The sequence below is a fragment of the Hydra vulgaris genome, chromosome 01 (genome assembly GCF_038396675.1).
Source record: "Hydra vulgaris chromosome 01, alternate assembly HydraT2T_AEP".
NCBI classification, from domain to species: Eukaryota; Metazoa; Cnidaria; class Hydrozoa; order Anthoathecata; family Hydridae; genus Hydra; species Hydra vulgaris.
The window spans coordinates 66,981,248-67,005,521 of NC_088920.1; the positions used below are offsets into that span (position 1 = coordinate 66,981,248).

The window sequence follows — 24,274 nt, forward strand, 5'->3', positions numbered from 1 at the left end:
CAGGCCACCCTAGAGCAGGTATATACCTGCCCTGTTCGGATTTTGTTCTAGGACTATCTGTAAACAAGATCTGAACGTAAAAAGACGAAAATATAAAACTCAAAAATTTGACTTTTGGCCAAGAAATCGGGATTTCGTCCCACTGGGCGTCGTGTTTAATGTAAAAATGTAGTCTTTCAAAACATTAGCAAATTTTTTATAACTTCTAAAAAATGCTTTTATCAAAAATTAGTGTGGGATGACATTTTTGATAAAATTATTTTTTAGTAGTTATAAAAAATTTGCTAATGTTTTGAAAGACTACATTTTTTCATTAAAATACCAATGCAAAACAAATATATTCAGTTAGTCGTATTATGTGCCTATCTTTTTCTTATATGTAATACTAACAATTTTTGAAGAGGTTTATTTTAGAAAAATTATTTTATTCACTAAGTAGAAAAAGAAAAAAAAATTTTGTTTAGTTATATTTTTGAGGACAGTTTAGGTATAAATTTTGCACTTTTCTTTGCTGAAGTTTAAATAAAGAATTTTTGTAATGGTGTAGTCAGAGATTACTTAGAACCAAAAGAAAAGGTTTTTGTTTTCTTTAATTTATTCTTATAATTGTGATGTGGTTTACACATCGCAACTGTTACACTTGTAACGATGGTATCTTAATGTGTTGTCGGTTTCTTGTTTAAAATCACCTAAACAACTATTTTTTTGGAAGCAACGTTGTCTTTTCTACCAACACTAAACAAATTTTCTTTAATTTTTTTTATTTTCCTTAATTAATTCTTACAGTTCCATGAGGTGATTGTAAGATGACCATAAGATGGTGATTGTGAGATGACCATAAGATGTCCGAAAGCTTTCTAAACAAAGTTTCTTGCGCTGTTTTGGCATTGTATTATAAATTCAGGGTTCAGCTACTTGATACAAAATAAAAAATAATATGGCACATCGTTATGGTGTAACAAAGAAAAACAAAATAAAAAGCTTGCTTTCAAACTATAGATTTTTATTTTAAGTTATGTTAATAGTTTCAATATACAATTAAAAATATGATCCTGAATTTATTTTAAAAAATGGTTCTAATTTTATTTTTTTTAAATGGTTCTGATTTTATTTAAAAAAAAAAGCTAAACATTTACTAATGGTTAAATAACAATCTTTATAGAACATTTATATTAACTGAATACTCACAACCCTAATTACTTTAGGGTACTGATGAGGAATTCAAAAACGTTCGTTAAAAACAATTGAAATAACTTTTGAAATTATAGAATTATAACTGAATCAAACTTAAAAAGATTTTTTCATTTGCTATCTCATCATCGATTGTTTAGTAGGTGAGGCCACAACCTAATGTTAACCTAGATTCTAGAACCAGTACTCGCATATATGGAGACAATAATCTTATTGCCAAATGTTAATCAACGAAATTAAGTAAATAAGCGAATTTTTCAACTTTGAGTATTAAACACTCATGTTTACTGTAGCAATTTTCATAATGCAATATTCATATAAAACCCATTGGATCATTAAACTAATTATCAAAAAAAAAATTCTAATACAATGTCAATAATTGGAGGTTTAAAAACACCAAAATTAACAAATGAATCAAGGTCATGATATTAGCAGTTTGCTTACTCTAATGAAGGTTTCAGCATATTGTGTGAGATTTATAATCAGTGTTTGTTGTGTGTTTGTTGAAGTATTGTCTACTACACCTTTTCAAGATGTAATTGAGAACTTGAAAGTTGTAATTAAGAAACGTAAGATGTAATTTAGAACATGAAAGTTGTAAATAAGAAATCGTAAGATGTAATTGAGAAGATAAAAGTTGTAATTGAGAAAAGTTTATAATATAGATTTTTAGAAAGAAGTTTTTTGTATTTTTAATTTTGTTACCTTCGTTTAGCTTGTAATTTTAGGTTGGATCCTAATTTGGCCAAGGTGGCCATATAGGTTAGTTTTCAATAAATAATAATATATTATCAATAAAATAATAAAGTAATGAAAAAGCCATTTATGGTTTTGGCGGTAACTACATCTCTTCCAATAAAATTTAAATTTCCGCTGCGGACCCAACTGTATGCTGTCTTATATTTGACACCTAAAGTTTGCCCCAGAGTCACACAATCGTCATTTCGCTCAGCACATTCAATAACACTTTTTCTACCATTCAATGAAGATAAAGCTATGTTTTCTTTCAATTTGTTCAGTTGTATGTATTTAATGTCTACAAATTGGACAAGGTGGTTCTGGTTGTTCCAGAAGTGGATGTAAACAAGTTTGGTAAAACAAATGCTTGCACGGATTCAATTTAATAATAGACTTTATGTTCATAGTGTATTGACAAATAATACAACAATCTTTCATTTCCATTACTGTATTATTGCATAGCTGGTGCATACAAATGCTAAATTTGATATTATTAACATAATAAAATGCATGTCCAAGAAAATTTTTTATAATGACTTTTATGCTTTGATTGTGAATTCGCAATTACAAATAATGTATTCTCATTTACATATTACGATTTCTTAATCACAACTTTTGTTTTTCTAATTACATATTGCGATTTTTTATTTACATGTTGTGTTTCTTAATTACATATTGCGAGTTCTAAATTACATGTTGTATTTATCAACTACATCTTACTTTTCTTAATTACAACTTTCAAGTTCTCAATTACATCTTGAAAAGGTGTAGAAGTGTTTAAGATTGGCATATAGGCAAATTGGAAAAAGTGCGAAATAGCATAAATACGAATTCAATGTCAATGTTTTTAAACTCTTTTGCGAACTTATGCCAGGTTTTGCAAAATTTTTCGGCGCAGTTCATGCATATGCCAATTTATGCTAAACACTTAATCCAATTTGCGCTTGTGCCAGTTTGCACTTATTCAGCCTCCCGGTTAATAACTCGTTAATACTTTTTATTAAAAATTAAACAACCGATTGAGCAAAAATTTGAATAAGCGTTTTATTTCTTGCTTATTTTTATCCCTTTATTTTTTACCTGTTTCACGTAAATCTTACCTGTTTTACACTGTACTTATTTACGCAAATCTTACCTGTTTTACGTTGTACTTACTTACGCAAATCTTACTAGTTTTAATCTATACTTACTTACGCAAATCTTAACTGCTCAATACTTTAATACTAAGACTTTTAACACTGACTTTTTAATACTGACTAATAAAAACTTTAAAATGAACTATTCTATAAACAAATCGTTTTAAACTTTTGCGTCTACAAAGTGTAATAAGATTTTTCATTAAATCAAAAATACTTTATACTAAAAGATTATTATTTTCAATACAAGTTATTAAAAAAGAATACTTTTTATATAGCTTATTAATGTTAATCAAACATAATAATGTATGCAAATTTCATAGAAAGTACAAACAAAAAGAAAAGTTTAACTCTAATAACTATATGCAGGAGGAAGCTCGTTTATTTGTTCATTTGCTGGACGAACATAAGTAAGATTGGCTTGAGCTGGATGATAATATATTGATGGACTTACGGACTGTCTGTAAATTGGATTTTGGTTAGGTTGCAATGTTATTGTAACGTTTGTAGAAGCTCCTGTTTGTTGAGCATGATTTGGTTGATAGTAAACAGGTTGATTAACCGGTTGTGCGAGAAAGTTTTGAAATTGATTAGGGTGCATTGTAACAATTGTAGCGTTATTTGGAATTACTTGTTGCTGTGCAATAACGAGTCCTAGTAATAAATGGTAAAGTTATTAGCAATTGAGTTATTTTAAATTTTAATGACAATATTTTGAGGTAGTGGCTGCTCTAAGGTTCTCAACTTATAATACAAATAATAATATTTTGGGTTTAAATTTACTAAAAAAACTTAATTAAATAAGTAAAGATATTAATTGCTATTGATAATTTAAATCTAATAAACTAAAACAGTTAGTTACTTTTTAAATAAATTCAAAAACAGTTAGTTTCATTATTTAGGTTATAATAAATTTATAAAATAAATAAGTATATATAATTAATTATATAAATAAGAGTTATTTAAATTTATTAGACCTAAGAATTAATTGTATTTGGGCTATCTAAGCAATAAAAAACGCAGAGTTATTTTATCGAATTTATTAGGTCTACAACGTACTGTAGGTAACTCAGCACTGCAGCTTTTTTCAATTACTTTTTTACAACCATACAAAAAAGGGTAACTTTAGATACATAACTCAGACTTACTATTACAAAGTAGACAAAGGTATATTTTTAAATGGTATATGATATGGTGTAATGTTAACGGGTTTTATTTTAAATAATTTTGGAGCGCTCTTTTTTCATAGTTATTGAATGGAATAAATATGAAATAATTGCTTCTTTTTACTATTTAAAATTATATTTCTAATAATTTGTCTTATATAAAGTACGTATGCAGGTATAGGGAAAGGGGAGTTACTCAAAAACGTACGTATGAGTACAAAGGATGGGGTGGGAAGTGCTAAAAACAGAAAGTAAGTACGCGGTTTGACCATCTCTACTGAATTATTTTTTTTTAAGAAAACATTGAATTTTACGAGTTTAAAAAACCAATATATTTTATGTAACAGACAAATGTCGAATTAACTAAAAGTTTTTTTGTTGTTAATGTTTTGTATAGTTATGCGTTGGGAAAAGCGATAAGAATGGGGGTTTGTAGAGAGCATAAAGGGAGAAGTTGGTGTCATAAATCAGTGGTTTTACTGCGTACATATTTTATGGATGCCCTCTAAAGTAAGATCTGTATACTTGTTGCAAGTCAGGCTGAGCAAGTTAGGCCTTGTGTGAACAATAGTTGTAACCAGGCATTCACATTATTAAATACTTAAGATTTTACGACTTAAAATAAAAAATTTAAAATTTTAATAATAACGCAATTTTCGGGGCACTCAGGGGAGCACAAGATTCAGAATTGAAATTTTCATTTCAAATTTTTGTTATGGTTGCGAAACCGTCAATTAATGCTAAATAGTCAAGTTCAGAATCAAAGTCATTTTCGATGGAAAATTGTGCTAATCTAACGAGTCTATTTTCTCGGTAAGCATACCTGTATATATATATATATATATATATATATATATATATATATATATATATATATATATATATATATATATATATATATATATATATATATATATATATATATATATTTATATATATATAAGCATAATTATCTCGGTAAGCATACCATGTATTTCAAAAAAATTAAATTAAAAAAAGGAATAGTTTCGAAAAAAAACTTGTCAAAATGGTTTTTCAGCACTGGTTTTGAAACTGCAACAAAAGGAATAATTTCGAAAAATATTTGTTTCGAAATGGAGTTTTAAGATTTCTTACGAAAAGAAAAAATGCAGAAAATGTGAAAAAAGGAATAATTTCGAAAAGCAAATTAAGAAGGATGTAAACATTGCAGCTCAAAGGCTTGCTGTGAAGTGTTTATACATCGACTGACTAAAATGAAGTACTGTGAACAATACTTGTTGCAAGTTAGGTTGAGTGATATTAACACTTCCAAATTAGGTTGAGTGTATTATCGTCCACATTTTTTTCAGAACATCTTTAGGTTCAATAAAACAATTCAAAATTAATATTAAAAACATTCTAAATATTTTAATATCCAATTTAACGCTGCCGCTCATGCTGCTGCTGCCTTTAATTATTCGTGCGTGTTAGCATAGAACTCTTGGCAGCCATTACACCCAAGTTAATGGCAAGAAAGAGTCGCAGCACTTTTTGAATCAGAAAATGTGAACGAAAGTGTATGTAAACATCTAACTTATGTAAATTTCAATTTATGTAATGTTAAGACATATATCAAGTTTTACAGTTTTACTTTTACTTTAAAATTGCATTGCGGCGACATCTCCTTTATTTTGATTTATAGCATTTATTTGTCGTTTAGTAAAGTCTTTTGTTTATGAAACAAGTGTTAAAATATTCTATGAACAATACACTTTAGTGGCCAAAGTGGCAAAAAGTTGCTTTAGTGGCAAAAGCTCGCAGCGTTCTGAGCGTTCAGCCTCCACATTTTTTTAAAAATCTTTTTCGATTTTATAAAATATAAAAGTTATATTGATATTATACACATAACATATATAAAGATATTTTATTCTATAACAAAAAAGGGAGTTTTTAAAAAAGCCTAAAATTTCAATAAACATCAAAGCTGCGGTAGAAGTTTTTTGCGCATAAGTCAATGTAGAGTTACTTATTATGTTATTAATGTGCTTAGGAGATCTGCGCGTTAACACACATCAAAGAGACAACTTTTTTTCTTTTAGGAAAAATGATGGATGGTTTAGAACAGGGATCGGCAACTCGCGGCACATGGCTTTTTTATTCAAATTGTGTGACTCTTTAAAATGTCTGCATTATATATACTTCAGTTTTATTTAAACAAAAAAAAGTTTAATTTAATATGGGGTTGTCTATAAATTACGTCACGCAATTTTCTACTACTTTTGACCTCCACCCCTTCCCCCTTGTTACAAAATTGTAAACACTTAAGAAGCAAGTTTTACATGATTCGTCACAAACCACCAACCCCCTTTCCCCTAACAGCGTGACGTATTTTATGAACGAACTTTATAGTAAAATTATTTTTTCGAAGTTTTATTTTTTAATTCAATAGAATAACGATTTGAAGTTGCATATGCAACTTCAAATGCAACTTTAACTCTATGCGCAAGTCGCATATGCAACATCAACTCTGTGCGCACAGAGTTAAAATAAAGTGTAACTATTTATATAGTTTTGCTCATACAATAGTTCTGTAAAAGTGTGTGAATAAAAATTTGCACCCAAAAATGTTAACACTATTTAAAAATTGTTAATTTTTGAATGTAATGCTTAAACTTAAAATAGAATCAGTATGAAAACAGTATTGTTAGATTAGAAATGGAAATTAATCTAATTACGTTAAACCGTAACTTGACTAACTTTTTAAACAACTTTTTAATTTTGCCAAACATATCTCTTCAAGATTCCAATTGTAAATAGACTTTGTACAAAAAATAATTAAATACATCATACAATTAAATCTTTGCGAAAATCGTTTATTACTTGATGAAGTTAATGGAGAATTTTCTGATCTGTTGTATAAAAATGTCTGTTGTTTATATAGGGGTGTTCTTAAACAGTTTTTGTCATCAAAAGGTTTGAAATACCCGAGTTTAACAATAGCAATTGATTACAAACTTTTTTTATTTGCTAGGGTTATGACAGGTTATCTTAATCATCTCAATAAAATTTTGCAAGGACGAGACAGTACTGTACTTTTGACTTAAGAAAATTTAAGTTTCTTTTGAAACCTAAATATCTATCCTATTTTAAGAAATTAGTAATCAACATTTAATTCATTTCTACCGTTTAAAATGTATCAAAATACAGGGAGCTTTATTAAAACTAAGTTTTTTGCTGCTATCGAAAAAATGAGAGATTTTTTTACCAATTGTTTTACAGATCTCAGAAAGTAAAAAATTTGTTTCTTAAAATTTGACACAGCATTTATTGTAAATTGTGAAATTTGACACATCCATTTATTGTAAATAGTAAAGAAATAAATTATAAATCGTTTCAAAAAGACATTACAACACAACTTGAACTTCATTTAACATATTTGAAATCAAATATACTTTGTAAACAGAAAAACTTTGGAAAAAAATGAAAAAAAGTTTGCAGTATATCATAAATAGAAAAAACGTCTTAAAATAGTGATCAGATTTTATTATATCGTAGTAGAAACGTCCCTAAAGACTAATATTGGAGAGATATACATTCTACTTTTTTCCACCTTTTTTAGTGTCTTTTTTGGGTTCTTCCGTTTTTTTAGCATCAGCTTTACCTTTGCCACTAATTTTGAATTATACGTGAAAACTAGATAGACTTTAAGAGTTGCAAACGTCGAAGCAGATGACTCAAATATTATATATTCGAGTCTTATAGTCTGAATATTAATATATTTTTTTTTTTTATTACAAAATAATATTTTCAAAAGTTTTTACTATCTCTGCATAATAAATACGCATATGTTATTTACAATAAGTTTAAAAATCGTTCAACTTTATATATTTTTCCATTTATAAATATTTTTATGATACACTTTTATATTATAAGAAAGGAAAAGGAAAGAAGCAAGCTTTTTTTTACATTAAATTAACTTCGATCTTTTCTAAAATATTCTTCAGTTTATATGCCAATATTTTTAAAAATAAAGTCGTGTTTATATATATATACACATATGTATATATATATATATATATATTTTTTTTGTGTTGTTTTTTTTGTATTTTTTTTTTTTTTGTGTTTTTTAATTTTTTTTTTTGTATTAATATTTAATATTTTTTGTGTTTTTTTATTTTTTATTTTTGAGCCATTGTGCGGAAAGAAATCGAGAATATGGAAAAAGGTTGGAAATGAAGTTGGTAAAGATTAATTAAGTATATTTAGTAAAGAAAGATTTTATTAATTAATACTAAAAAAATACAGGACTTTTACACAAATCATCACGTTACGAAATCTACAGAAAAAATATGCAAATAATAAAATATATATCATAAACTAAGGGCTGGCAGTGATTGTCTAATCATATATATTAATATATTACTTTAAAAGACGATATAATCACAATGTATATAGTTTCCTACAGCTTACTTAAAAATATTGAATTAGGAATAAGCATAGAAATGTAGAATAGATTTACCAAGATTACGGGTCTTGATAAATCTTTTCTACTAAATTTAATACTAAATTCTATAATTACTAAATTATAAATAATTCAAGCAAAAATAAAAACCTTTCTCTTTTTAGGTGACTTTAACCTTGATTCATTCATATAAAAAAACAGTTTCTTTACATAAACGTCATTTAGCAAAAAAATAAAATAAACCCACAAACAGAATGACTTGAAAAACGTAAGATTCAGATCAACATTTGATAATATATAATGGTTATATATTAACATCAGAATTAAAAGATAATTAGTATAAACAAACGTCATCAGCAATGATGATAATGTTTACACTCATACTTTAATTAAATTACTAATATGGTTTGCACATGTTAATATCTCGTGCAATATAGATTGCATAGAGAAAGCGGACATCTCTGTCCGCTTTCTCTATGTAATCTTCCTAACTCGACTTCTTCTGACTTACGCTCTAAATTTCTTTGTTCTTCTTAAACTCACTTACTCTTGATCAGCGAAGCAGGTGATGATGCTCTTTAATGAGTTGAACTTGTCTTTTCTGGCCCGGGTATGTGGCCTCTATATGGCAATTAGCCGGAGGAGGATAACCACGATGCCCATCAAAATTAAATGTATATGTATATATGTATATATATATATATACATATATATATATATATATATATATATATATATATATCATATATATATATATATATATATATATGTATATATATATATATATATATATATATATATATATATATATATATATATATATATATATATATATATATATATATATATATATATATATATAAATATATATATAACAAGAGTGGAAGCTTATAAGGTGCCCAGATATTGGTTTTATATATAAATTTTTTTTTTTCGTTAATGTTCAAGAGTGGCCCACGGGCCCTAAACTTTTTATTTTTGACAATTTTTGTAGATTTTTCGGAAATTTCAACGCCCATGGGCCACCCTATGACAATGAAGAAAAAAATTATTAGTTAACTCAGAATGAGTAATAGAAACAAATAAAAATGCACTCTTAATAAAATTTTTTATGTAAAAACTCTGAAAAAATTAGGAAAGCCGAATATTTTGCTTTTTCAATCATTTTCTTTGTAATTTCTTATGATGACATTTTTATCATTTTTTACAGTTAAAATCTCATAAATATGGGTAGAAAATTATTTACCAGTATAAACAATATTTTTTTTAAGATAATTAAAGCTAATTAAGATATTGCTTGAATTAATAGTAAAACTTAAACAAATACAAGTAAAGTTCTAAGAAATACGTTTATTCTTAAATATGAAAATATATAAAGTTAAATTATGTTATGTATTATTATTTCTTTTATAATTAAATAGATAAAATGCCAAAAATTCCTGGAAAAAAAAGCAAGAGGGCCGATGAAATACTCTTAGTAGGTAAATCAAGCGACTCACTTCCATCTAAGCAATTTGCCATAGGAAAAGAGATTATTCAGTATTATCTTCACCTTCGTAAAATCATACCTAATGCTGCTCTGAGAAATCTTGCCTGCTGTACCAACAATAACGGTTTTACACAAATCTGTCCGGAAGATAAGAATCACTGCTGTATTATGTCTAAGTTGGTGGTTCCTTGGAGGCTTGGGGCGTATAAAACTCGTGATATATAGAACTTTCTCAGGTTTGTTTCATTAATATTAATATAATTTGTAATTACTTGACCATAAGTCTTTCATCATTATCATTTTAAGAAGGAAGTTGCTAAATAACTACAAGAAGCTGCAATCTCATAGGAATAGAGAAATAGCAACAGAGTTCATGAAGAGGGAGAACTTTGTAACAGAATCTAAAAAGGTATTTTGGATAGGATATAACATAGAAGATGATGAAAGTGATCTGGATGAGTTTGTTTCCACAACTATTCAGGCTAAAGAAAATAGTGTACTTTTACTTAAAGTTATTCTCAGGCGTACTTGTATAACTGCTGCAGGTGAAGGTCTTTCAGTGAATCAGCACACTGCTATCATAAGCAGTGTAATAGCTCTCTCAGGAGGAAATGTTGGTGAATTTGTTATCTCTAAATCATCCTCTCTCAGAGCCATAGAACATGTGATTAATTCAGAAGCTGAAAAGATTCAACAGTACATCAAGGACCTAGTCAACTCTCGTCATAAATTGATTTCTATTTATTTTGATGGAAAGATAGTAAAAGAGTATACAGGAAATATTTCATTTACTCAGGATAGACTTCCTGTACTAGTGAAAGTTAATAGGAAAGCTAAGTTAGTAGGTATTTCTCCTATTAATTTAGGGACTGGAGAACAGCAGTTCATTGCTATTTATGATCTTCTAGAGAATTATGGTCTCACTAATAAAGTACAATGTATCTGTTTTGATACCACTGGATCAAACACGAGAAGACTCCAAGGTGTAAATACCAGAATGTCAGAAATGTTAGGACGGCCACATCTTCGCCTACCAACACCATATTCTGGAGAGTCATATTACTCACTTCTGTAAGATGTACCCAAGTAGTAAATCTACTGGACCAGATAACTAACTGTTTAAAAAAATCAAATCAGTCTGGAATGATCTAGATAAAGATACTGCCCCTGAAGAGGAAACTCCACCTAAAACCTAGATAAACCAACAGCAACTGGAATCTGAACAGTTCTACAGAGATTTAATCAACAAAAAGACATACAAAAAGGTAAAATGAATCATTCATTCTAGTACATTATTGTTCTGTAACCTATTTTTGTATGTATTATAATGTTTAAAAACAATAATTAATAAAATACAGGATGGGAAATCAAGAAAATATTACCAGGAGTTAGTTGAGCTCTCTTTGATGATTGTTACTAAAGAGAAGAGGTTCAGGTTTCATATGCCTTGACCTGTACACCATGCCAGGTTCATGGCCAAAGCCTTGTACTATCTGAAAATGTACATTCTACTCGATCACATTCCTGGTCTAACTAAAGAGAACAAAGAGGAATTATCTGATATGGCTATGTTTGTCAGTATATTTTATGCTCAATGGTTCAATTAGAGCTGAGGTGCCAGCTGCTTCTCCATATCAGGTAAAATTAATAAAGGTTTAAAATAAAAATAAAAACATGTCAACTTTACCAATAGAATATTGCTTATTTACTTTAAATTTTTTATAGGATATAAAAGCCCTCTGGCAAATGAAGAGGTTTATGGAAATAAATCTTCCTGGAGCTACTGAAGTAGTCCAATCAATGTCAAAGCATGACTGGTACTTAAATCCAGTTTTAGTTGTATTTGCTTTAGCTGATAAGAATTACCCTGATAGGGACAAGTTAGCTCAGAAACTCTATAGTATTATAGTCATTTGGACAGACCCAATGTCTTCAAACTGGAGTGTATTGAAGTAGATAAGAAGGTTCTTCACTCACTAGACTACTCCCAAGATCAGTCTCCATCTCTAGCATCTCTTGTTATTGAGCAATCTTAGCTGATCTTTGATAAGATTGGCCATGGAAAGGGGGAAATACAGTGGCTTAAAACCCCTTCACAGATCTGGGAACTGAATGATGTTTATATAGAGTTTGAGACTACCATCAAATCTCTAGATGTAGTCAATGAATCTTCTGAGAGAGCAATCAAATTAGTTCAGGAGCTTATTATGAAATCCAATAAGGAGGAGAAGAGGCAAGATATGTTCTTTTTTAAACATATCTACAAGAGAAGTAAACAAGGATCCAAGAAGAATGATCTTGCAGCAAATGCTACTTTAAGCATTATTTGACTTTTTAGTCCACAAAACTGTACCATGATCAAAAAAAAAAATTCTTTTTTAATATTTTCTCAAATTTATATATAAAATGCAATATTGTGGTATGATATTTAAAACTTTTGATGGTTTAACTGTAAAAAAAATGATTAAAATGTCATCATAAGAAATTACAAAGAAAATGATTGAAAAAGCAAAATATTCGGTTTTCCTTATTTTTTCAGATTTATTGAGAATTTTTACATAAAAATTTTTATTAAGAGTGAATAATTTTTTTTTCTATATTGTTATAGGGTGGCCCACGGGCGTTGAAATTTCCGAAAAATATACAAAAATCATCAAAAATAAAAAGTTTAGGGCCCGTGGGCCACCCTTAAACATTATCATTAAAAAAAAATTTATATATAAAACCAATATCTGGGCACCTTATAAGCTTCCACTCCTGTTGAAATTTTACAATGAGTTATATATATATATATATATATATATATATATATATATATATATATATATATATATATATATATATATATATATATATATATATTTTTAATGATATATATGTATATATATATACATATTTTTTTCATGTAGTTTATAACATTTTTTTTTTTACCTGTTTCGTTTGATTTACCACAGCAACTATTGTGTGTTTGACAGCTTAAAATAGATGCTGTAAGAGCAATTGTAAATTCTATGATCATTAACATAAGAAGCGTTCCAGATATTCCACGAGCAGCTGAAACGTTATAGTTGCATCCAAATCCATAGCCACTATTAGTACCCAAACGCCAGCAATTGTTTGTGTAACTAAATGAGGATATAACATATAATATATAACACATAATATATAACATAAAGATTAAATGATTCTTAATGATTTCAATAGAGCAAGATATGAAGATGTCAATAAAGGAAGAATTATTGCGATCTAATGCAATGTAAATGCAAAATAAATTTGAAAAAACTAATCAATATATGGCATGTAAGGTTAGATTTGAAAAAAGAATCATTATTGATATTTTGAAGATGTTAGAAAAGCGAAGGAGAAAACTCGTTGATCTTAAAAAAAAGCAACAACAAAAAGTGGAAAAAGATGCATTGTCCAATTACGATTAAAAATTTTTGCATTTTTACTGATGAGATAGAAGTAGATAATGGTATTAACATCATTTCTGAAAAAAACTCAAGTTTTTTATTTACATAAATGAAAAGTTTTAGTTTTTCATTAGTCAATAAAAAATGAACATAAAAACTGCACTATTACCTAATGAAGACAAATTATTTGGTCAGATAAACCTCCTTCATCTGACTAAATAACTAGATGTGCTTGAATGTTCAGTGTTTAAAAATAAAAGCACTTCTATGGCCAGATTTGCAAGATTAATGTTATTAGTTCAGCATAAAAAAAATTAAGTTGTATATAATTCAAGATGTTAACAACTTATTTCAACAAGATAAAAACCTTAAGCACTCAGAAAAATATAAAAAAGTAGACGCTAAAAAGTCATTCATGGGTTATTACCATGTAAAGTTTGTAATCACTTCAAATTGAAGAAAAATTTTACTTTATTACAGTTTATGAACAAAAAATAAAGTTGGGTAAAGTAATTTTGTTTAGGTTAATCTGGTTTAATTGATATTTATCAGTTATTTAGGTATGTAAAAAAGTATGCTTTATGCGTAAAAGTTTTAACATTTAGCACTTTGTTTATTATAATACTTAGTTTGTTATAATATACTTAATAATAATGTTATAATATGCTTAATTTTAAAATGAAAGAAATTTGAAATATAAATATAAAGGTTTAATAATTTCATTTAAGATTATATTATATTAAATTTATAATATTGAATTAATTATTTTATATTAAATTATACTATATTATGTCACTTTGATGAAGTACGGTTGAGTAAAACTGAAATACTGTCAGTAAAAATGAAATTACCAATAAATAGATAAAGTCAAGTAAAACTGAAATCACTGTCGAGAACTAAAAGTTTAACAAGAGAAGTTGTTAAAAACTTTACTATTTTATTACGTAGAGTTAATAATCATAACATTGTACGATTTTAATGAGTTTGGGAACTTCACGAATCACTTAATAAAGAAAGTATTTGTGCTTCTGAAATTTAAAGATCCATGCAAGCTAGTTGCTTCTTTTTCAGAACTATGTATTCCGTACTGTTCTGCGTGTTCGTGGATGGAAGATATCTACCACCATTTATTATTTTTAAGGAAGAAAGTTACCTGTTTTCTAAATGGAAATAAAAAAAACAAACACTTCTACTACGAGGATGCACCTTTAGGGCACAGGAATTAGATGGATGCAAAACTCTCTATTTAGAAACTGGTATGTTCTTGAGCAAATAAATAATATAGGTATGGTTATCTATGGCTGCTTTCCTGGTGCGATGCTTAACAATGGTGCGAGGGTTATTACGGTTGCGCAATGTGCAAACAGTATAACCATGGAAATATAGATTTGATGAAAGTCCAACCGCATTGAAACGCTTCGGGATTATGCTTGTAACCTTTTGCTTCGTAAACAGTAAGAAAATGACATCAAGACTGCACTTAAACGCCTAATCTTGTCATACGTTGACGCAAATAGGTACGTTTGTAATGATTTAAAAATATTTTGACGGTTCGCCAATAGACCAATTTCAAGTGACGTGTAAGCAAAATGTAAACAATAAGCGCGCAGATACTGGCAGGCAAAACAAAATTGCGATAGCGGTTTAACTATAGTCAACATTTACTTTTACTTGATAAAAGTTTTGATCGATACTTGATTTAAAATATTAAAATCAATTATCGATAAGTAAAAAATAAATATTTCAAACCCAATGGAAGTAAATCCAGAACATTTTAATAAAAGTGTTTGGAAAAAAGACATTACAAAGTTGCCTGACATTACTTGAAGAGACGTTTTAATTTTTCTCATAGACACTCCCAGTGAGTTTACAAAAGAAAATACCAAAGCATATAAATCATTGGAGGCATATAAAACATATTTTTTGTGTGGCCATGTGCAGGATTGTTGGTATGCTCCCAGCATCAACAAAGATTATTGTTTTATAAAAACTAAGGTTATATATATATTTTTTTATTTGTTACTTTGTTTGAGACAACAAGTACAAGGTCCATAGTTGAAATAAGCATAATCAATTATTAATTCTGTCTGCATACACATGTCTGCAATAAATTTACTGCATACACAGCTGCATTTTTATATACATATATGTATATGTGGGTATATATATTATATGTTGGTTTTAAACTAATTTGTTTGCTCTTAATTTTAGTATAATAGTAGCAAAGCGATTTTTGTTCACTATCACTGTCAAATAACTTAGTTACGCTATATAGAGTAGGAGAAATTAAATAAACATTTCATTACATCCAACTTTTTTATAATTCAAAAAATTAATTTTAAATTTTGAGAACTACATTTTAGAGTATAGCAAAGTTGACAAAAATTTGATTATATAGAAATAACTTTTCATATTTTACTGCAAATAGGTGTTATCTTTATTTAGGTTCTTCCAAGCCAACGAGTCAGCATAAAAAGTTCCATGTATGATGTATGGGTTTGTCTTCACAAAGATGGGTGGGTTGAAAAAAGCAGCTGCACTTGTCCAGTGGGACTAGGTTCAACTTGCTCACATATTGCAGCTCTACTTTTTAAACTTGAGGCTGCTGTGCATCATTGTTTGAATAAAGAAGATGCGTCAACAAGTCAGCTTTGTTCATGGAATGCCTCAAAGCGCAGTGTTAATGCAGCACCATTAAGTGCTATGAATTTTAGCAAAAATAAAAAAAGAGGACAGTTACCCTCAATTAATGAGTTTGTATTAAAAAAGAAAACAAAAAGTATAAGAGCATCAACTATGTTTAAATTAAATGGGAATTATTCAATCAAATCAATTAGCCAATCCAATCCTAAATCTGTTATATTTACCAGCTTAGATAGTAATAGCCATCATAAATCAAGTGATACTGAGTCAGGTTCTAAAGATGAGACGAATTGTTTACCATAACCTATAACTAGCTTTTTTGATCCTACTTGCAAAGATCTATCTCAGTTTGAGCTTTTAAAACACTCAAAACAACTTTATGAAGACTTTAGTCAAACTTATTTTGAAAAACAATATGATCAACTTGCCAAAGTAACATATCAACAAAATCTATCATCAGCTTGGCAGGTTTATCGGGCAGGAAGAATTACAGCTTCAATATGTTTTAATGTATTTCACACAAGTAAATTTGTTCTCAGTGAATCTCTTATCCAAGAAATCATGCAATATAAAAAATATTTTTATAGCAAATTTACACAATACGGTAAGAAAATGGAAAATTGTGCCAAAAATACATTTTATGAGGCCCAGTTAAAGAAGCACAGCAAATTTTCGTTTATTAATTCTGGTTTTTATGTTATGACTGATATGCCTTTTTTGGGAGCTTCTCCTGATGGAATATTTACCTGTTCTTGTCATGGAAAAGGTGTTTTAGAGATTAAATGCCCATATTATTATAAAAATGGTTTTATTAAGATGCAATTACAAATGTTCGTTTGCAAAGTTACCTTCGGTGTGTTTTTTATGTGGTCCCCAGTTGAGCAAAACAATTATTTACAGTGTACTGTACAGCGTGATAATGATTTTCTTAAAGTAGTTGTTGATGTTTTGGCTAAATATTTTTTCAATGTTATTTTACCAGAAATTGTCAGCAGAAAAAGAGACAAAGACTTTCAACATAGAAAACAGTGTTGTTTTTGCATGAAACCTGAATTTGGTCTCATGACTTCATGCAGTAATGCAAGTTGTTCCAAATAATGGTTTCATTATTCATGAGTATATGCTACAAGGAAACCAAGAGGTTCCTGGTTCTGTCCTCAATGCAGGAGTTAATTACTATATTTCTTTATTAAAAGTACCATTTAGTGTTAACTAATATTTATGTTATGGTTACGTATTCATATTATATTTTTATTAGATATAGTAATATAACACAATAGAAGAATGTCATATTTAAATAAAATAAGCTATTTATTACAAACAGTATGCACCTTCGGATTCTTAATTACCCACTGCAAAATGCCTAAGGCTTGTAACATATTTGCAAGGTAAACAGCTCTACAACATTATTTGCTGTATGAATCATTAGTTGGGCTCTGTGATCTTAGCACAACCCAAAGGTTCCTTAGGCTTTTTTATAGATAAAATAAAACTACCCTTAGTTATATACAAATATAGTTTATGTAAATATTCTTAAGCAAAATGTAAGGAGATTTATCAATAAATTGATAAAGACAGAAGGGTGTGGTTCATTAGGTTGTTTTTTTATCTTACTTAGATTTCATACAATTCTGCAAAACATTTTATCACTTTATGTCTTTGTTTAAATTTAAAAGTTTAAAGTTAAAATTTTAAAATTTAAAGTTAAAACTTCTTCTATTTGCATATCCCATACACAGCAACTATCAGGCATTTTTTTAAATAACTTACAAACGTATCTAGAGCTGTAATTTTAGGCGAAAAAAATAATAAAATGCGAGTTTCCTAAATGTTTATTGCAGAATGTTTTTTTTTTTTTTGCCTGCCAGTTTAGTGCGCATGTCCACGGGATTGAATATTTTGTAAACATTTGAAATAGGTCTATAATGTTCAAGTATAAACATTAAAAATGGCGCGACGAAACGGCAAACAACTTTTTTATGAACTTCATATTAAATGAATGGAGTATTACTAGAATGAATGGAATTATGATATACAGCTAATGAAACTTTAAGCTTTAGTAATTTAGAAAACTCTTTTTTTTGATTTTTTAAACTTTTTTTTTTTTTTGTCGGCTACAAGAATACTCCCAAGAGGACTTAAAATTGCTCTGATATTTCCGGCTTGATGAACTTCCATCTGTTTTATACTTCCATGGTATAATATTGAATCAACTTAAAATACAACATTTCACCGACGTAAAATATAACGTTTTGCTAACGTAAAATACAATCTTGAATCAACGTAAAATATTACGCAATGCGGACTTATAGTACAAAGTTGGGCAAACGCTGTTTTTTGGTTGTTGGCGACGTCGCATTTGTAACCAAAATAATATAAAAGCAACGTTGGCGATCGATATTGGGCCAACGCAGCACGCAAATTGTTCTTACGTTTTATCAACGTTTGTGTGCTAGCTGGGTTGGAGCCCTTTTGTTACAACTGAGAGTTTATTAATAGTAATGAGGCAATTAATCTATTAGTTAGTGTAATGAGTACTACTTGAGCTTTGAGTAAAGTTCTTTACACAACTTAAAAAATGACTAAAATATCAATAACTATAAAACATAAAAGCCATCATCATCACCAAGAACTCTAAATCTATGAATTACTAATATTCGTGGTCTTTGAATTAACATTTCTTCTGTTAAGTCTTATCTCTTGCAATGTTCACCAGACCTACTTGCTCTTTTTGAGACTAATTTGAGTTTAGCGGTCCCATCTTGTGATTTTCGTGTTGATGGTTATCTTCTTTTAATTTGTAAAGACTCCATTAGTCACATGATTGGCCAGGGTATTTACATTTGTAAAAGTTTACCCATTTGTAGGTAAATTAGGTTTAAATCCACAGACTATTCTTCTATGTGATTTTGACTTCAATCTACCAACTTTCTTTTTGTTCTATATCGCTATCCTTCATCTTAAGACTGCACTCTTTTTGATGTTATTTCTGATCAAATTTTCAAAGCCCTTTCTCTTTATCCTTCAGCCCATATCGTGGTTGTTGGTGACTTTAACGCTCATCACACGAAATGGCTTGGATCTAGTGTCAGTAACTTTGCAGGTAGGCCTACATCTTTTACCTTCCTCAATCTCTAACACAAACAGTCAACTTTGTAACTCGCTTTATAGATAATCCGAATCATTTACCTTCTCTACTTGAATTAGGTCTTTTTTCTGATCTTAGTCAGTGATTAATTTCTCCACATTCACCCTTAGGTGCTACTGATCACAATTTGATCTCTCTAAAACTATTATTTCATTCTCCTTTATCATCAGAATCCCTCTATCCATGGTAATTCTTAAAACTACCTTAAAGCTGACTGGACTCTTTCCGTGATTCACTTCGTGATGGCCCTTGGGTAAAGATCTTTTGTTTTTTTACTGGCAAATGTGCTTCTGATGTAGCTTCTTGGATTCAGGCTGGCATGGAATCTTTGTTTCCATTTTAACGATTCCAAGTCAAGCCTCACTTTTCTCCATGGTTTACCTCTGCGCTTTTACTGTGTTATCTTTCCTGTACTGCTGCAATTTCCAATCATAACCATTACTACCATATCTATCGCCAAAGTAATTCTCCTGAAAACAGAATTCTTTTTACTGTTACTAGAAACTATTGTAAAAAGGTTTTGTCTAACGCCAAAACTCACTGCTTTCAGGTCACAAAATCTTGAATTTCATCTCAAAAATTAGGCTCTAGAGACTTCTGGAGAATCTTTAACAGTGTCTGTAATAAGGGAAAATTTTTTATTCCTCTTCTCTAGCATGGTTCAGATTTTATTACCTTACCTAAAGACAAAGCTGAGTTGTTTGCTGAGAACTTTTATCAATCTCATGTCTTGATTCCACTAATCACATCATACTTAATATAGCCGACAAACAGGCTAATGCTTTGTTTGACACTCGTATTACTCCAGCTTCGGTATCTAAAGTAATTTCCTGTTTGAACTCTTCAGACAACATACCTGTTATAATTTTGCAGAAGTGTTTTTTGGAGCTGTTGTCTATATTTTCAAAACTATTTAACAAATGCTATTTATCAGAGTTTTGCTTTTTAGCCTGCTAGAAAGCGGCATCTGTTAGCTAGAGCCGTAGCAATCGGTGCGTGAGAGGTGCGGTTACACAGGGCGGAAATTTTTGGCAGGGCGAAAATTAACTACAAATCATTATAGTATTTTATCACTTATATATAAATAATTAATGTATACATATAATTTTTGCTTTCTGCATCATTTATATGTTTTAGTAAACTTCTCTTTAAGTTTTTGTTTAGAAAAGATTAAGGTATTTTTTTTATTATATTTTATGAAAATGATATAATTATATTAAGTATATATCAAGTATATCATATTACATCATAAATATATCAAATTGTTATATAAAATGTTATTAATTTTAAGCAATATTTTTGTTATTTTTTTATGTTTTTTTAGTTTTTCTTATATATTACTATATATTATATATTACTGTGATTAATTTTTAGTTGTAAATAAAATAAATATGTTGGCGTTCTACATAAATGGAACTCATTTTTCAATTGCGAAAGGTATTGTAGGTATTAAACTTGTAAGCTTTTTTTTCGTAAAACTTTTTTTAACTAGTAGTTTTGAAATATAGATATAAAAAAATATAGATATTTCATAACTTTTAAACGAAATTTTTCTTTTTAGTAACATGCCAAAAAATTGAATACAAAATTAATTAATTTCAGAAATGGAAAATTTCAAATTTCAAGCAGAATCTTTAATGGATAACCTAAAAAGAGCCAACCCACTTAATCCTTTATAGCTTATTCATAAATACTCTTTGAAAGCTGCTTACCCAAACGTTGAAATCTGTCTGAGAATATTTTTGATACTACCAGTGACAGTTGCATCTTTTGAAAGAGATTTCAGTAAGTTGAAGATATTAAAAAGCTATTTAAGATCTTCACTGGAAAAAGACAGATTATCAAATTTGTCTATCATCTCAATTAAATCGACACTGACAAACTCTCTTAACTATGATGATGTTATAAATGATTTCACATCACTGAAGGCCAGAAGAGTAAACTTAAAATGACATTTGAAAAACATTGAAACATTGTTATTTTTGAAGTAAGAGGGGGGGGGGGAGCAATTTTAGTCTTGCACTGGGTGTCGTTTTTGCATGCTACGGCACTGCTGTTATACCTATTTTCAAAAAATCTGGAGAGTGATCTGACTCATTTAGCTACCGTCCCATTAGTCCTCTTCCTATCATAAGCAAGGTTTTTAAGGCACTTAATCTCCCATCTTGAATCTAATAAATTATTTTTTTATTATCACCAGTATGGTTTTCAATCTTCTTGTTTTACAGCCGATTTATTAACGGTAATAACTGATAGGTTTTATCGTTCATTAGACAAATGTGGAAAGGTTAAGGCTATTGCTCTTGACATTTCTAAACCCTTTGAAACCATTCTTCTTCATTTCCTTTAATTTCAGGGGTTCCTCAAGATTTTATCTTGATGAGTCATCTATCCTTCGTCTTATAGGGTTTACTCTTACTTCCGACCTTACTTGGATTTTATTCTTTATCTTCATAAATATCAAATCCGTGCTTGTATGGAATACTATTGTCATATCTGGAGCGGATCCACAAATTATGCTCTTTCTCTTTTGGACAAGGTGCAAAAACGAATTGTAAACATAGTTGAACCTGCTCTTGCAGCCAACTTTTAACCATTACCGCATCTCAACAATGTTGCTTCTCTTTTTAAAATGTTGCTTTTCTACTAAAATTTGTTCTCGTTTTATTTGTTATTCAATTAAGCCTCATCCTTTTACTGTGACTGTTCCTAAGTGCTCAAAAAATGCTTTTTCAACTAGTTTTTTTCCACAAACATAAGTTCTTTGAAAATCGATCCGTTCATCTTGTTTTCCTAGTTCACGTAATTTGCAATCTTTTAAGTCGTCTATTAAATATTATTTTGCTTTTCATCTTTTTTTTTCCAGTAACTTCCAACTCTAATAGTGGTTGCTTGTAGTGTTGTTGGAAGTGAAGATGTTTAAAAATAATAATAATAAACGAGTGTAGAAAAATAAAGTGGTTTGCAAGAGAAACACAAAACAAAAGGTATAAATAAGACAGCTTTCATAACTTGCTAAACCAGTTGCGTCAGAAACTCTTTAGCCTTGAGTACTGGTAACTAAAGAAAGATGAATAAAAGAATAACAGGCATTTCTCAATCAGTTACCCGAGCGTCACAGCCCTAAATCTCAAAGATTAAAAATGCTAAGACCTACTTTGGAAAAGCATTAAGGTTAATCATATGTCTGCAGAAACAACAGAAATAACAAAACCAATAATAAAAAGTACTTGGAAAAAAGTCGAACAAAGTTTATTCGAAGAACTAGCAATTTTAGAGGAAAAAACTTTTACAAGAAACAAATATAAAAAAAAAATCAAAAATCAAATCTCGGTAGAAGTGCTCCACCCAAGCTAACATAAAAATGACCATAAAAGTGCTGATTTATTCTTTCTCAAGATAACATTTTACAATATTACTAATCACTTGAAAAAATTTAATTTCTTGTTATTTTAACTTGTGAACTTTTATTTTTTTCTTTTTTCTCACGTTTTGTATTTTATATTGTTTACAATATTTTGCTAGTTTATATTATTTACAGTCTAACTCGTGTAAAAGATTAATATATATGTATTCTTCATAATACCTAGCACTTCACAATTATTGTAAAAAAAAAAAATTAAAAAAGATGTAAAAAACTATATATTTTATTATATTTTATAAGGTCCCGATGACAAGATCCTTGTGATCTTCTTTTGGAAACCTAGTTTATATTGTTAGTCTGCTATATTTATATATTTGTAAAAGTATTTTAATAGTTTATTTTATTGTATAACGACTGACTTTGTAAACTGAAATAATAAAAAAATAAAAATAAAAAATAAAAATAAAAATATTGAAAAAACAGTTATTTTGATGTAAAACACTTGCAAAACATTATTTATTCTGTTATATATTTTTTATGACATCGTCATAATTTTTTTATTAGAAAGCAGATACCAATAAATTATTATTATTATTTTTTTTTAATAAAAAATATTTACAATTCATTTGGTCATTAAAACTTGATCATTCGACTATACACTAGTTTTGATAATGTTCTTGATAATGTCTTGATAATGTTCTAATGCAAACCACTATATGTTAAATTCTAATTCTGTTTTAATATATATTAAACTTTTTATTTTCAATATATAACTTAAAATGATTAATATGTCAATTTTCAAACTCAGCAAAGTTAAATTATTGAATGGAAAAACTAAAACCATTGTGAAACATTTTTTAAAGAGTCAAGTCGATATGTGATCTTTTCAGTTCAGTTAGGATTTTGCTTAAAATAAACTATATTACCTTATAAAAGCAATGTATATGATACCGTTGATCCAAGTAACCACCATTGTGATAATGCAAAAACTTAGATGAGTTCCGTTCAAGCAATTGTTATTTTTAGATGAAGCTAAAAGTATTCCTAAAATACCAGTGATACCAATCCATATGCCTCCCCATATTCCTGCTCCAGAGTTTCCTGACCACTCATTAGTATTAGCAGAAGCAACTTCACTTATTCCTAATACTACTGATAATAAGCTGACAATAACTTGAACAATACCTAAAAAAAACTATACTGTTTAAAATTATATTTCAATGTAAACTTTTTAATTCAAGGTATCATATATAACTTTATGTTTATAAATATAAGTGCTAAAATTTTCACTACAATATCTATTACAGATATTGTTGCTAATTTTATATAAAACAACAATATCTACCTAACACCTTGATAGTGAAAAGCTTTTTTTTTAGTTCTGACATTTTTCATGATCCAAAACTTTTGTAAAAAAATGAAATAACTTAAACATAACATTTATGATCACATGTTTTTCCGAGTCAAATTAATTAAAATTATAAATTTATGATTTCTATACATCATAAGCCATAAATATTTTACCAATATTCATGGCTTGCACGAACAGTTTGTTACCATGTT

At 28.5% G+C, this 24,274-nt stretch overlaps 2 protein-coding genes across 2 annotated transcripts; one reads left to right on the forward strand and one right to left on the reverse strand.

Moving 5' to 3' along the window:
• Nucleotides 1-3,332: 3,332 nt before the first annotated feature.
• On the reverse strand, nucleotides 3,333-24,185 carry LOC100211951 (uncharacterized). Its single transcript, XM_065788990.1, has 4 exons — nucleotides 24,057-24,185; nucleotides 23,638-23,896; nucleotides 13,075-13,268; nucleotides 3,333-3,719 (listed from the first exon to the last, which is right to left on the reverse strand). The coding sequence occupies exons 1-4, from the start codon at nucleotides 24,097-24,099 to the stop codon at nucleotides 3,418-3,420; spliced, it is 798 nt and encodes a 265-aa protein (XP_065645062.1). The 5' UTR covers nucleotides 24,100-24,185; the 3' UTR covers nucleotides 3,333-3,417.
• Nucleotides 15,423-16,638, forward strand: LOC136075542 (uncharacterized). The gene is made up of 2 exons (XM_065788991.1): nucleotides 15,423-15,551; nucleotides 16,002-16,638. Exon 2 carries the CDS (start codon nucleotides 16,038-16,040, stop codon nucleotides 16,500-16,502), a length of 465 nt encoding a protein of 154 aa, XP_065645063.1. The 5' UTR covers nucleotides 15,423-15,551; nucleotides 16,002-16,037; the 3' UTR covers nucleotides 16,503-16,638.
• Nucleotides 24,186-24,274: the final 89 nt, after the last annotated feature.

Bases quoted from the DNA above. Each gene is read 5' to 3' on its own strand.
- LOC100211951 (XM_065788990.1), bottom strand. From the start codon at position 24,099: ATGTCAGAACTAAAAAAAAAGCTTTTCACTATCAAGGTGTTAG. The intron at 13,269-23,637 runs GTAATATAGTTT...ATCCTCATTTAG, and splicing joins ATATACATTGCTTTTATAAG to TTACACAAACAATTGCTGGC. The intron at 3,720-13,074 runs GTAAAAAAAAAA...ATTTATTACTAG, and splicing joins TGGTAAATCAAACGAAACAG to GACTCGTTATTGCACAGCAA.
- LOC136075542 (XM_065788991.1), top strand. From the start codon at position 16,038: ATGTATGATGTATGGGTTTGTCTTCACAAAGATGGGTGGGTTGAAAAA.